Raw genomic sequence first — 14,683 nt, 5'->3', positions numbered from 1 at the left:
CTGTCTCCTCCCTGCAGCCCTTGATCCCCAAGCCTCTCTCCTGTCCCCGGCAACCCTTCCTGCCATGGCTGAGGTGGATTAGAACACCCAGGGCTTAGACTCCAAGCAGCCCAAGGGTGGGGTTCCTCAGCAGTAAGGGGGTGGGGGAGCTCCTAGGGCCAAGTGTGGCTCAACTATAGCAGAAGGAAAGCCACATGCCCTGCACCACCACCCTCTCCCTTCTCTTTCCTCCTTTTCCCTTCCCCTCCATCTAACCCTATATGATTCTCTTTCTTCAAAAGGTCATAAGCTTGCATGCAAATATAGCCAGTTTCAAACACAGGCTCTACCCTTTGGTGGCTGTGTGCCCCTGGGTGAGTCCTTTAAACTCTCTGAGCCCCAGTTTCTTCATCCAGACACATGGAATGACAACATCTTACAGGGTTTCAAGGAAATAATGAGATGCCCTTAGAAGAGATCCTGATACAGTGCCTGGCAAATAGGAGGCTCTCCTATTTGGGCCTTCTTTTCCTTCTCTTTGCCAGACAGTTTTCCAGTTCCTGGACTATTCTCTTTCTATGCAAAAAGGAAACTTCTGGGTACACTAGTTTCCAGTCAAGCATTAGGAGCTTAGGGCAGAAGTATTCCTGCCAGAGAAGGCCATGCTTGGCCCACAGCAAGGCGGGGCCTTGTGGGACAGCAGGAGACATTTCTGGCTAGCTGGTAGCCTTTCTGGGCACCTCCCAAGTCACACCCTGTGCTTGACTGTCCCTACACACAGAGCTGATTCTAGAATCTGTGAAAAGATTTGCTGCTCCAGTTTGCAAAAATAGTGTCTGACTTGGGGAGTGGGGAGAGGGCAGCCAGATGTCTTCCTCAGAGAGACACGAGGCCCCCAATAACAGCCTCCTACTGACCAGCCTGCTTCTCCTGCTCCAACCTCCTCCCAGCCCCACAGCCTCCCCTCCCCCACCTCAGGAACATCTGGTTCCAATCTCCTCCAGATGCTGTGGCCAAGCTGTTTTATGGCCAATCACCTCAGCTCAGCTTCCTGAAGGCCTCCCTCCATTTGGGGGAATGGTCCCTCCTCATCCCTTTCCTTGGAACCCCTGCCACCTTTTTTCCTAACATGGAAAAGAGACACATACTAAAACCACACAAAACCATGAGGGTCCTCAGAACTGGCACCTCCCCACCCACTACCTTGGGGAGACTGTCATCCATCCAAGACAAAAAGAAAGATGCCAGCAGAGAGACAGAAACAGACAGTGGGGGACATGAGGGCATGCAACCATGTGTCTCTGTTGGGTTGTCTTTGTATTTGTGCCCCCACAGCAGAACACCCCACTTGTCACCTGAAGGCATCCCTTGGTGGCCACTGCCTCATTTTCCCTCTCTGCCTGTTAGCAGGGCTAAGTCGGGCGGCCCCTCAGCTGGAGAGTGGCAGCTACAGCTCAGGGTCATCCCTTACCTTGTGGCTCTCTGTAGCAGCCAAGTGTGTCTAGGGAGGTGGTGTATGTGTGTGGCACGCACACACGTGCGCTTGCTTGCATGTAGACCGCTCTCCCTCCATTAGGTCAGATTAGAGGGACATGAGCCAGAAAGGACCTCCAGGCGGCCAGATTCCAGCCGGTGCCCTGACCCAGCTCTGACAAGCGCCTCCAGCAACCGGCGAGCAGAGCAGAGCGGCCATCTGGAGAGAGCAAGGAAAGTGGCCCCACCCCCACCCCCACCTCAGTTGGCTGCCTTCATCCCCCACTAAGAGGACACTGGGAGCCAACCTTTCCATTGGCTCCACAAAAGGAAGACTAATCCAGGACGGATACTGAAAACCCTGTACCCCTGAAGGATTCTGGGGTGGGCTGAGGGTCTCCTGACCAGAGGAGGGAAGGATGGGCTCTGGAGGTCATTCCCAATCTGCAGAATTCTAGACACCCAGTGTTGCTCACCACTCCTTTAAAAGAAGGCACCTTGGCATTTGTGACTCTACAGCCCCCCCTGGTGTTATTCAAGATCAAGGTGCAGCCTTGATCAGCCAGAAGAGATGTCCAGGAGAGACCCTTTCAAGGGTCATGTGTTGAGACCAGCCTGCCCATGTCGCACTATTCAGGTGGCTCCTGGCATACACTAGGTGAGGCAGGACAGTGGAATGGGAAGATTCCAGCTTCTGAATCAAATCCAGGCACCATTGCTTACCAGCTGGAAGGCATGGGCAAGCCTTTTAACTTTCTGTGCCTCAGTTTCTTCATCTGTTAAATGGGACTACTACAGCACAGGGCCATTGTAAACACATGAACCGATGTGTGTGAAAGCACCTGGCCAAATGCCTGGCCCATAGCAGATCCTCCGGAATCCGTCGTTTGCCCTTCAGCTTTCCCCTAGTCCAAGGAGGCTGTGCCCCAAGCTCTGAATGACACATGTTCATTTGGTCCTGAGCCAGTGAGTGTCAGCGAGGTGACTCTAATTTTTCTGGAGCTTTTCTACTCCAGCAGAGGATCATTTTAATAAGTCCATAATAATAGACGCAGAGGTGACTCAGATCTGCAAATGAGGAGCCCTGCTGGGGAGGGGAGAGTTGGGCTCTGGGGGAGGGAAATTCGGCAGCATCTGGGTCTGACGCAGTGGCAGGCTGCTGCATGGGGAAGGGTTCCAAACAGGGGACCTTGGTCATGTCTCCAGACTGCCCCAGGTTCCCCTCTCAGAGGCCTCAGTTTCCCCTTCTGCAAAGTTCAGGGGAATACCAAAAGACCTCCAAAATCCCTTCCAACTAGAGATACAGCTCTGCTTTCTGAGCCCTGCCTCCTGCAGCAAGATTTGGAACACCCTCAGAGACGGTTCCAGATGTCTCGTCCTGGGGGACGTCCCTGGGTGAGTTCCTCTGTGACTGTACAACTGCCCACCCCTCCCAGAGCTCACAGAGAGTCAGGCTCTCAGGCCATGGCGCTTTATTGATGCACGGTCGCAAGCACAACACAGGCGGGTGTGCCCCCAGCTCAGAGCAGACACAGGGCCAGGAGAGAGCAGAGGGCCACCCCCCCACAGCAACACAGTCAGCAGAGGGGGAAAAGGCCCCGGGGGCCCATGTCCTCTCCTCCATGCATCTCCCAGGGCCTCCAGACCTGCTTCATGCCATGGAGACAGCTGACCACACCACTCCCTGTGGCTACACAAGAGGCGACCAGCTGTCCCACCTGCGCCCTTACTGAGATATGGCCTTGTTGGCCTTCTGGCCCCTTCTGTACTTCACTACAGAAATCTGGCTGTCTCTGTGGGGGCTGGAGTCCTCTGCCTGACTTCACCTCCACCATCCTCCCAAACAGCTAGCTGCCTCCATCCACACCTCCACCCGCCAACCCCCACCCCCTTTGCTTGTCCCAGGGGTCCACCCTCACCACCTTTATGACCCGTACCAAAGTAGGAGATAGGCGAAAACGCTGGGAGGCCCAGGAAGACTTCTCCAAGAACTCCCCAGGGAAGGGGCTCTCCGCCAACAGGCTCGCGGTGGGGAGCAGACAGTGCCAGTGGGCGGGGCGTGAGGTGCGGTGGCAGGGAAGCCACAGTCCAGATCACACGCAGGCACAGTGCAGAAACGGTGCCGCGGCAGAGAGAGCGAGCAAAGCGCACAGTCAGGCGGAGTGCCAGGGCTCCTCGGAAACCCTGCAACTATAGTTCCACACCGGGTCCCCTCAGGGCAGGAGGCGGCCCACTTCCGACTGAGAAGGGGTACCTCTGGGTCTCAGGGGTCTCTGTCCCCCTCCTCGACCCCAGTGGCTGCTACTGCAGACCTCAGTGCTCTGAGCAAGGGAGAAGGAGAAGATACGCTGGGGTATACAGCATCTCCAGACGAGAAAGGAAAAGTCCCAACAGCTTGGAGCCCCCAAAGCCAAGAGGAAAAAGAGGGCCCCTTTCTAGAGGGCAGGTGGAGAAGGGGGGATGAAGGACAGCTCTCCCCATGCAGGAAGAGGGTGCTGGGGGTCAAGGAGCAGCTGGGGGTCAGAGCGGTGCAGGAGACTATGTATAGAGAGGGAAAAGGGCCAGGCCTGGAGTCAGCAGCCCCCGGGACCCGCACAGAGGAGAGGGGTATTCTGTAATTGGCCCTGAGTGCGGTGGGCGGGGCTAAAGACGAGCGCCCGGCAGCTCTCTGCAGTGCCTCTGGGGGCGGGCAAGCAACACGTGGGCTCTGGCCCCGGGTGGCTGCTCAGCTACAGCCCCCAGGCTGTAAGTTTCCATGGGACGGAGGCTGGGAAGAAGCAAGAAACAGCAGGATTGAGGGAAACCAGGAACGGGGAAATCTCCGGAAATCTACCCTCCTTCCACCAACCTACGGAGGCTAAGAAGCGTTACCAAGTCCACCAGGGGGGTGAATAGGCCACGCCTACCAAGGGGACACCCTCTGTTACCTCTAACACCAAGGGGTGGGAAAGGGGGAGGCCGTGGCGTGGAGGGAGCGGGGGGCAGGGGAGAGAAAGCCAGCTCCCTGAACCTATGCCACCCATCGCCACCCTGCCTGTCATCTCTCCCTAGCCCCCCAGCTCCCCAGGAGTCCCTAGCGGCCCACACTGATGTTGCAGGTCTTGCAGCTGGGGTCCTTCTTGGCGTCAGCAGTGGATAGGCTCATGAGCTGGTGCCCGCTGATCTCCCCTAGGGTGCCCAGGGACAGGTCAACGGGCTCCGTATAGATGATCTCCAGGATGAGGTCCTGGGCGTGGCGGAAGATCAGCTCCCCATCCTCCACGCTGCAGGTCAGGAACTTGTTGCAGGCAATGTCCAGGAGGGGCAGGCGGTCACGGCAGAAGCGGTCCCCCAGGGAGCCCTTGGGGGCCAGCACCAGGATGGCATAGTGGTAAGCTGTGTACATACAGTAGAAGTCCGCAAAGTAGAGGTTGGTGCTGGGGTTAAAGAGGCGCTGGGCGGGGATCTGGAAGCGCCAGCGGCCGTAGGGGGAGTCCTGAGGAGGCTGGCCTGTGTTGAACTCTGTGTTGCAGCTGAAGAAGACGCCATGGAGCATGCCACTGGTTGGAGAGCCATGGCTGCCGCTGTTGTCCTTCAGGTAGGGCTGCAGCATGTTCCCGCAGTGGGTCCTACCCATCCCAGGGGAAAAATGCCAAAGGAAAGAGAAAATGCTGCTGGTTAGCTGGGTTGAGCCTTGGCTGCTATGTGTGGTTGAGAAAGGAGCCAGCACGGCTCCCAGCTTTCCCACCAGCTGCCGCCTCCGTCCATCGCAAATAGAACATTCCAGAATTTGAGATCGGGGAGAGCCCTGGAGATGGGCTGATGCAACCCACTCCTTCATAGAGGAGAGGTCTGAACCTACCACTCCCCAGCTTAAAACCCTTTGATGGAGCTTTCATGAAAAGCAAGGGCATCAAGATCTGGTCTTTCTGACCCCACCTCCCCCCATCCCCACTCCCATAAGTAACATCCTCCAGCCACACACAAACCCCGACTTTCCTGCCTCTGTGCCTTTGCAGTGAGTGCTCTTCCCTCTGCCTGGACTGCCTTTCCCACCTGTCTTCACCTGGCCCGGTAAACTCCTAATCATCCTTCCAGGCCCCGCACAGATGTCCCCTCCTCTCCAGTATCTTCCAGGAACATCAGGCACTTTTATTCCACTAAACTTTGACTGCCTACTGTGTGCAGACACTGAATTTTACCCAACAATCACACGTACTTCTTACATTTCGTCTGTCTGTACTGTCCCACTGATAGACTCTCAGATTTTCAAGAGGGGGACTCTGTCCTTTATTCATCTTTACATCCTGGCACATATGGGTGCTTTCCCTCTCTTGCCTGCTTGCTGACAGAGGAGCTGGAACTGGGCCAGCGTGCTCACCATTCACCTTGCTGCCTCTCTTCTTTAGTACAAAAACCAAAGACCCCACTAGCTCCTTGCCACACCGGGGTAGGGTGGGAGCAACCCACCCCAGCTGAATGCACTGACAAAGACAGTAAGACTAGCAGGTTGCCCTAGCCCAGCCTTAGAAGGGCATAGACTTGGAGCAGTGTCAGCAGGCCTGGGGGGATGGGCAGCCCCAGACAGCTTCACCCTTGTCGCATCCTGGATGTTTCAGGTGACTGATGACTTACTGTCTCCCTGAGCCTCGGGCTCCCCATCTGTAGGCTGGATGGGTTGGACCAGATCATCAATTGGATTACATATTTTTGGACTACAGAGCCCCTCTCATTCCCAAAGGATATTATACATAGGCAGTCGATAGGCAATGAAATTGAAGCTGCTTCAGTTGAACAACAGGTGTGGGGCCCACCAAGCCTCCCCCTGACTTCCCCCACAACCCCTCATTACCCGCCTAAAATGCCCTGCAACACTTCCCTGGAGCCTCCAGGCTCCACAGTACACAGCTTGAAGACTAAGACCGTTCATGCACAGAATCCTCTCGCCCTGTGCTCCCCTCACCACCTTCCCCTAGGACCCAGAGCCTGAACTGGAAAGACAGCTGACTCTTGGGATCAGAACCCAGTGAAAGGAACTGTCCCAAAGAAAGAGCAAACCCAAGATCTTGTTCACCCAGGCCAGATACCATGGTTCCCCCATAGCATCCCCAACCCGAGAGCCCTTTCCTTCCCTGGAGCCCAGTCCTCAGCAGCCAGCTGTCCCCACAGCAGCCAGCCTGGGGTAAGAGATCATAGGGTCTCCTTAGGAGGGGCTGGCAGTGACAAGGTAGGCGTGACATGAGACAGCCAGGACCCTCCAGGCAAAAGAGAGGCAGGGTGGAAAGCAAGACCGGGGTCCTGCGGGGGCCACGCTGTACCTGGCATGTTGGAAGTACTCCTTGTGGTGGTTGCGGTAGAAGACGGAGAAGCGGAGCATGCGGCCTGCGATCTGCTCGGCCTTCTCCTGCAGCTGCGCCAGGTGCTCCTTGGCGTAATCTGCAAGAGTTCCAGCTGGTAAGCCCAGGGTCAGGATGGGTATCACAGCCTTGCCCCGCCCCGACACTTGCCCACTGCACATGGAGTATGTCAGCCCACCCCTGTCCTCAGAGCAACAGGGGACACCAAATAGTCCCAGCAACTTGGACCACATAGGAGCAGGCCAGGGGCCCCAGCTGGGAACATGGACAGCTGGATGCTGTTTGTCCTCATCACCTCTGCCCTCCCATTGCCAAAGGCTTAGGCTCGCTGAGTCCAAAAGGGGCAGGGGCTGCCCAGTTACAAAGTCATACCAGGGGGCCCAGGAGCCGTGATCCCCAGCCATGTTCATGTGAAGAGGAGTCCTGGGGTCCAGGCAGAGCTGCTGCCAACCAAGACAGGGCCTTTGTACAGATTAGAAAAAGGTGCCCTTTCCTCCTTTGCAGATGCAGCCCTGGCCAGGGTGCTGGGTTTGGCAAGAAGAGTGGGGACTGGACCGCAGCCATCCCCAGCTCCCCAATGCAGGTGGGGCTCTGGAGTAAACCAAGAGGCTTTCCCCGCAGGGAGCAAGAGCACCCCAGAGTGGGGCTTTACAGCCGAGCTAAGGAAAAGCACTGCTTGAAAGAGAATGGCAAGTCAAGGAGACTTAGGGCATGGGCCCTGGCAGAGGATGAAGCCAGCCGCCTCAGAAGCCTGGGGCTAGGAATATTCCCTGCCCTTTCCTTGTGACAGAGAGAGATCTGGAGCAGTTCTCACTGTGGACACCAAAAGAGTGGACTATTTGTGGGGCAGATCCCGGGTCATCCACGACCCGGTAGGGATACATAAGCCTGGCGCTTATTCGTGCTGGAATTTGCCAACGAAATTCTGCTAAGAGGGTTTGCAGGACCTCTGAATAGGGGTCATGTTCCCTGGCTAAGTGGAGACTTGAGACGAGCAAATGGGATTATTATTATTATTCCTATTTGCTGACTGTCCATCGGCCGATGATGGATAAACGAGGTGTGGTCTACGTATACAACGGCCTATTATTCTGTCTTAAAAAGGAAGGACATTCTGACACATGCTCAACACGGATGAACCAAACTTGAGGACAGGATGCTGAGTAAAATGACAGAGCCAACACTCCAGTCCCAGAAGGACAAATGCTGCATGATTCCCCTCACAGGAGATACCAAGAATAGTCATAGCTTCGGAAGACACAGAGTGAAATGGTGGTTGCCAGGGGCTGAAGTGAGGAGGGAAGGGGAGCTGTCATGTAGAGGGTCTAGGGAAGATGTTCTAGAGATTGGTCGCACAACCACTGTGAACGGACTTAACGCCACGAACCCACACACTTAACTGGTTGAAATGGTAGACTCTGTGTTATGTATATTTTATCGCAATTCAAAACAGTATGTTTGCCCCGAGCCAGAGAAGAAGGACATCCCTGTATGGAAGTGGTTTTGCCAACATGACTAGGAGCCCTGACGTCTGCCTCCTGTGTCAGACCGCAGGCTTGTCCAGGGCAGGCGTGGGTCTCGTCCATGGGGGCCGCCCTGTCGGCCAAAGTCCTGTGCCCTCAGGAGGTGTTCATAAGCGGCTGCAGGGCTAAGGCACAGCCCCCTCCTGACCCTAACTAAGCCTGATGTGTCAAAGCAGCGGGAGAGCAGGGCCTCACCCCCGGTGCAGAACTCCACCGTCTCACTCCAGCCAGATACCAGGTATTCCCCGTCACTCTGCTTCACTGCCGTCTGCACAGCCACGCTGTACTCCGTGCGGGGACTCAGGAACCAGTGGCCTCTCACAGTCATGGGCAGTGGCACGGCCTTGGCCACAAGCTTGGTGGGGACATCCTGAGAAATGGGATGCAGAGAACCTAGAGTCAAAGAGGGGGTCACTCCCAACCTTGGTATTCCGCCAGGCCTCATGCTCCCCAGCCAGCCCCTAGGCTGCCTGAGGAGGGCCAAAATCTCCATGATTCAATGGTTTGGTGCCCTGGCCACCATTTTCCTGCGGAAGCAAGCAGTGGCCATTGGAAAGGCCATACAGATAACCTCCAGCTTCCACCCCTCCGTAATGCCCCCTGATGCCCATTCTCTTGGGAGCTAAGAGAAAGGCCGCGGGAATGGAGGCCGAAAAGTTGAGGACGTTGAGACCTCCGTTTTCGAGGGAGACTTCGAGAGCTCTGCACACTGCAGTGCCGTCTCCACGGCAACAGCAAATGCTGAGAGCCAGGGAGGAAGGGAAAATATGCCTTATTCTTTGTGGGGGGGGAGGGTTAAGGGGGTGGTGTTGAACATTCACGTCACCGTGGCAACTGGCCTGCCAAAAGACACCCAGATAGGGAGAGCCAGTTCCAAAGAGAGAGAGGGTGAGTAACCCACATGATGCAGTCGTCGTGGGAACCAGCTCCTTCCCACCTCATTCTTCCCCCTTCCCCTCTGCCAATGTGAGAAGATGGGAGCCTTCCTCTCACCCACCCCCACACCGGCTTTAACCCAGGGAAAGGACACCCAGCCAGCGGAGGACTCGGCCATGTTGCTCTCCTCAACCCAGCCACCAGTAGGCCAGAGGGCCGGGGGCCGAGAGGATCACAGCAGTCTAAGAGGGGTCAGTGAGGACCAAGCAAAGAGCCCACACAGTCAACAACAAAGCTGCTTCCTGAGTCAGCGGCTTTGTCATTCCCTGAGACGCCAGCCCCAGGTGTGGTGTCTGTGGCCCCCCTCAGGTTTTCCCACCCCATCTGAAGGCCCCGTCGTGAGGCTGATCATGGTGTTCCCGGTAGCTGGGCCCCAAGCCAGACACCATGTGAACATTACCTAACGGATGCCTCTCACAGGCCCGTGGGGGCTCACATTATTATTCTGTTTTTACCAGTGAAGGGACTTGGGCTCAATGAGGCTAAATAACTTTCCTAAGTTTCCACACTGAAAAGAGCCTGGGTTTGAACCAGACCTGTCTGACTCCCGACGATCACCACACAGCACTCCATTACCCTGCCTCCTTCAAGGAGGGGTATGAGCGAGAGGCCTTCTGGGCACCCTCTACTCACCCGGTGCTTGAACTTGTTGGAGTTCTTGTTCTCCTTCTTGTTAAGGTCAATGAAGTAATGGGTGACCCTCTCCAGGTCACTGTTCTCCATGGCCCAGGAGATGCGGAAGGAGTCACAGGTGATGTTGTTGACCTCGATGCTGTGGGGCGTGGACAGCAGCTCCATGCTCCCCTCTGGCTTGGCTCCTGTGGGGACTGAGGGGAGAGGAAGAATTAGCCCGTTCCTCCCCACCAGAGTTTTCTGGAATGTCTCATTCCCAACATGCTTTGCAAACTGGAACCTTGGGAATCCATTGACTGCCCCCGCCTCATCACATCAGATGGGAAGAGTGCATGGGAAGATAGAGGAGTAGGACTAAGGGTGGGATGGGGTGTCCCCCCATGGGGGGGCTCTTGGCTCTCCTCAGAGGGGTCTGCGGAGCAGATGGCACCTGACAGGTGGCCGAGGCAGTGGGAATGCTGCAAACGCCGACAGGACAGATTCGCAGCAGATGGAGCAGAGGGGGGGGCCCCCAGCCAGCAGGCGTGAAAAGAGAAGGGGGTGGGGGTGGAGAGAACTGTATGAGGCGGTGTAGGAGAGACAGGAAGCACCCACTGAGGAGACCAGCGTGAGGGTTGAGGAGGGCAGAGGGCCCCAGTAGCCAAGAGGCCAAGGGTGCCAGGCCGCTTGGGCTCAGACCTCCCTCCTCCCTCAGGGTGACTCAGGGAGGGTTGCCAAGATGCAAGGCTGGGAGTCCAAGCGCCACGGAGATGCACATGGATATACTGTGGCGGGAGGGGCCAGCACAGGCCATAGCTCTTCTTCTGCCCCCAACTTTTCAACTGTCACTCTTTCCTCTCAGCTGATCCTCTGTTGCTCGACTCGTTTGAATAATTCGTTTTACTTTTGCCATCCACAACAGACCGATCTGTGGTGATAATTGCCCAAACATCATCTCAAGCAAGCCTCACCATAGGTAAGTACTATTATTATCCCCATTTTACAGATGGGTTCACTGAGGTTGGGGGGATTCCGAGATGCTAGAGGTCATGCAGCTAGGAAGTGATTTGAACTCACATTTGACTCCAGAGCCCAGACTCTTAGTCATTGAGCAAAGGTTGTGTCCCCTTGTGTGTGTGGGTGTGTGTGTGTATGTGAGTGTGTGTGCGAGATATGTGTGTGATGTGCATGGCATGTGTATATGGGTCGGTGCACATGGTTTTACTGTTATTTTTCTTCTTCTGTCTTTTCCTTTTGAGTAACTACATTTTCTCTTTGCTTCCACCCGGGCTGCTGTTTCAGGGATCAGAGGACCACACCACTGGCGTTCACCTGTGCTTTAGCTAGCAAGAGCTAACGCTGGCCTTGACTGTGATCTGGCTCATGAGCTCTGGGGTAACAGGGTGGGAAGGGAGAGGGGTAGGGAGAGGGGCAAGACTGTCTCTGGGACAAGAACATGAATGTGGGTTGGACTTGCTCCCGGCCATTTGCTTAGTGCCCAGTGGAGCTCGTGCCTTCCTGGTTCCTTCTGAAGCCCCATCCCAGCACACCTCAGGTTTCTGGAATGTTGTTTCCTTTTCTCCCCCTTCTGCTTCTTCTCCTCTTTTTCCCCAGGTGCTAAGGGTGAGGGTACCTCGTGCCTTCAAAAGCAGGTACTTCTATTTATAGCTTCCAGAAGATCCAACCCACACTTGCCTGTCAGTTAAAGCCTGTTGTGGAGCCTGGTGGGCTAAATTCATCCGTGGGCGCCTGAGTGGCAGGCACAGAGGGAAGGATATGGGTGATGGCTTTTACCTGTTCCAGGATGCCCCCTGAGCCCGAGTTTGATCTTGGGTTCCTACCCTAAGCCTACCTGTCATGAAGTTCAGCCACACGTCGGTGGCTTGTGTGCAGGGAGTCCTGTGATAAACAAGCACGGGGGTGCTACCAGGTCCATCTCAAAATAAAGCAGGATAGGATTGTGAAACAACTGTGCAATAAACCAGTTTATAATTCATGGGGACAGATGTGGAGATGGGGATTTGGTATGCTCTGGGCTTCCAGTAAGGAGCTTCCCAGGGAGACACACGTATGCACACAGACACACAGATACACACACACACACCCCAACACAGACACACTCCTACCCCACAGAGGGCCTGAGTGACCACCTCCCATCCACAGCAGATTCAGTCTCTGCCTACCGGACAGGTGGGCACCTATTCCTGCCTCAGTACTCCTCTCCTCAGACTCTCCCCCAGAGAGAGGGGCAGCCATTTTGGGGGGGGGGTGCAGACTCCAGGAGCTGGTTCATCGTTTCCTTTCTACAGTTCTAGCAGCACTGAGATTACTCCCCCTGTGCTAGCCTGGGAGAGTGGTCGTGAGTGACACTTGGGAGAACAGCAAAGCCAGGGTGGACCGAGGGTGGGTGTGAGCCCCAGTTCTCCAAGTCCAGGTGCCTGGGGAACGTCAGGGTGTGAGGGACAGGTTGAGACAGCACCTGAGAAACACCCACGCTGCCAAGACAAGCATTTACACACCCACACACAGGCAGGCCCATGAGTGCACACACATACACGTACGCACACACATGCGCCGAATGTGCCCACCCACACCTGCCACACAAGGGCTGCTCACACCTCCTCAGACAGCCTCGCTCCCACGCACTCACCTATGCACTCAGGTGCCTCCACCACCTTCCACAGTCTAAGAATGTCCCCCAGTTTTCCCTGTCATGCCTCCACCCAGACCCACACATGTTGAAGTCCACAGACTCACACACGCACATATGCATGCACACCTAGTCGCAAGCCATATTTGGGAAAAAAAAAAGAAAGCCACGGGCGCCAACAGGCACCTGTGCTTCCTCCACACAAGGCACTCAACTCACACGTCGGCTTGCACACACACATAACACTCTCACACACGTGTCCACCCCCACCCAGATCCCGGTAGCCTCTCTCAAATCTTCTTCAGGCTCAGAGAGCCAGACTTTGAAAATCTGGTTTGTCCCTAGCCACACTCTGCCAGCCCCGATCCTCCACATGCCAACAGGTTTGCACAGCTACGTGGGTCTGCGCACAGACAGTGGCTTCTGCCCACACTCTCCACCTACCTACCCCTTTCTGCTCCGGAGTTGCCCATCCCCACATAGAAACCCTTTAGTTACATGCAATCCCTCCCTCACCATGTCCTCCCACACACATGACAAGGATATGTCCACTCCATAAATATACCTCCTCACACTGCCCCCACCCCCGGAACCCAGAGGCTACTCAGAGAAGTAAGCCCCCACACACGTAGCTCACGTGTACAAGAAACATATGTCCCTAAACAGGCCCCCCCAGCGGCGGAAGCCCACACGAGAGCAGAAGTGCGTGCATACAGAACTATCTACGCAAGCAAACCTCCAGTCTCCTCGCAAGCATGCCTACGTGCTATACACACCAACAGCCCTTGCCCATGCCCTTCCAGAAAGGCCCCCCACCGGCCGGGGGGACATTGATCCCCTCCCCGCTGTCCCCTTTGGCATAGCTGACTGCAGCAGAATGGTCACGGGGTGACTGACTGTGGTGCCCCAGGGAACTGGATCCAGCTGTTAATCCCTTTGCCAAGGCCCTGGGGGACAGGGGACAAGGTCGTTGGCCCTGGCGACCTAGGTGGGCATCGTGGACGGTGGCAGGCCCCTGGTGCCCGCAGCTCCTAGCCCCTTGCCACCTGAGTCGCTCTCAGAATTGACAGAGGGTTGTTCTGGGGAGGACGCGCACTCACCTGGCTCCACCGGGCTCTGCGGAGGAAGACCTGGAAGGGAAGGAAGGGAGAGACCTCTGTATGGATGTGCTCTCCCCAGGGAGAGGGGCAGCGGCGATGCCTGGGTCACAGGCAGTGGCGCTCGCTTGCTCCTCTCGCTCCTCTCGCTCCTCTCGAGGCTGCCAAAGAGGCTTCTTCCATGCCCCGCAGGCAGCTCCCGCCTGGCTCTGCAGCGCACGCACGGCTGCTGCCCCCAGAGAGGCGATGTTCCCAGCCGAGTGCAAGGAGAGGCAAGAGCGAAATCAAAGCAGTGTGGAGGAGAGAGAGAGAGAGGCAGAGAAGGCGAGAAAGAACGAGAGAGCCAGACCGAATCTGGCTCCACCAATGGGATCAGTGGCTGCCCAGCGTCAGGTGACAATAAGCAAGCTTGGTCCCCGCTCCCTGGACTGGTGGGAGGGGAAAGGGCAGAGGGTCTCTCAGGAAGCTCCGCTGATGTCCTCAGACACAGCGGCGGTGGCTGCCACTTTTCCCTGTTCTTGCAGGACAAGCTGCCCTCAGAAGTCTCTCCAACACACCTCGACTTGGAAATCTCTCACTTGAATGCAGCCCCCAAACTTTAGGATGCTGGGAGAGGGGTGGGGCTGAGCTCAGAGGCTTTGGAGTCCCCAGACAAGGATTCTGAGTCGGGGAAGGGAAGGGGAGCTGTTGACGGGAAAGGGTCCAGATGTGGTATGGGGGTTCGGTCTTCAGTCTGGATTCTCTCCTCGGGGACTCTGGCTGACCCATGGCTCCATTTTCTTACCAAAGCTATCACAAGATGTTAGACCCACTGACGATCCTCGATCATCTAGGGAGAGTCCTCTGGCTGCTCAGTTGTCCCCAGTGTAAGGAAAGAGAAAGAGAGAGAGAGAGAGAGAGAGAGGTTGTGGGGCAGAGAAGGGTGTGCAGAGGCAAGAAAGTGGGGGTGGGAAGAACACACAGAGATCTTGGAGTGTTCTCATCCCAACCATCTGGGCTTGGGAGAATACTATCAGCTTTCTTATTGACAGGAGGCTTTTCTACCACCACATGAAAACCCCAGGGATGCCGCTGTGA

At 56.1% G+C, this 14,683-nt stretch overlaps 1 protein-coding gene across 1 annotated transcript; it reads right to left on the bottom strand.

Annotated features, from left to right (window-relative positions):
• Positions 1-2,907: 2,907 nt before the first annotated feature.
• Positions 2,908-13,948, bottom strand: PHYHIP (phytanoyl-CoA 2-hydroxylase interacting protein). Its single transcript, XM_059178524.1, has 5 exons — positions 13,610-13,948; positions 9,881-10,074; positions 8,507-8,681; positions 6,750-6,867; positions 2,908-5,060 (listed from the first exon to the last, which is right to left on the bottom strand). The coding sequence occupies exons 2-5, from the start codon at positions 10,043-10,045 to the stop codon at positions 4,526-4,528; spliced, it is 993 nt and encodes a 330-aa protein (XP_059034507.1). The 5' UTR covers positions 10,046-10,074; positions 13,610-13,948; the 3' UTR covers positions 2,908-4,525.
• Positions 13,949-14,683: the final 735 nt, after the last annotated feature.

Source organism: Mustela lutreola, chromosome 1, assembly GCF_030435805.1.
Source record: "Mustela lutreola isolate mMusLut2 chromosome 1, mMusLut2.pri, whole genome shotgun sequence".
NCBI classification, from domain to species: Eukaryota; Metazoa; Chordata; class Mammalia; order Carnivora; family Mustelidae; genus Mustela; species Mustela lutreola.
Note: the sequence above shows the minus strand (reverse complement) of the source record. Positions and strands in the feature narration are given on the sequence as shown.

What these genes read in the sequence shown, in the direction of transcription:
- PHYHIP (XM_059178524.1), bottom strand. Translation starts at nt 10,045, where the DNA reads ATGGAGCTGCTGTCCACGCCCCACAGCATCGAGGTCAACAACATCACC. An exon ending in CCAACAAGTTCAAGCACCGG is followed by an intron (nt 8,682 to 9,880) that starts GTGAGTAGAGGG and finishes CCCATTTCTCAG; the next exon opens with GATGTCCCCACCAAGCTTGT. An exon ending in GGTGGAGTTCTGCACCGGGG is followed by an intron (nt 6,868 to 8,506) that starts GTGAGGCCCTGC and finishes GAACTCTTGCAG; the next exon opens with ATTACGCCAAGGAGCACCTG.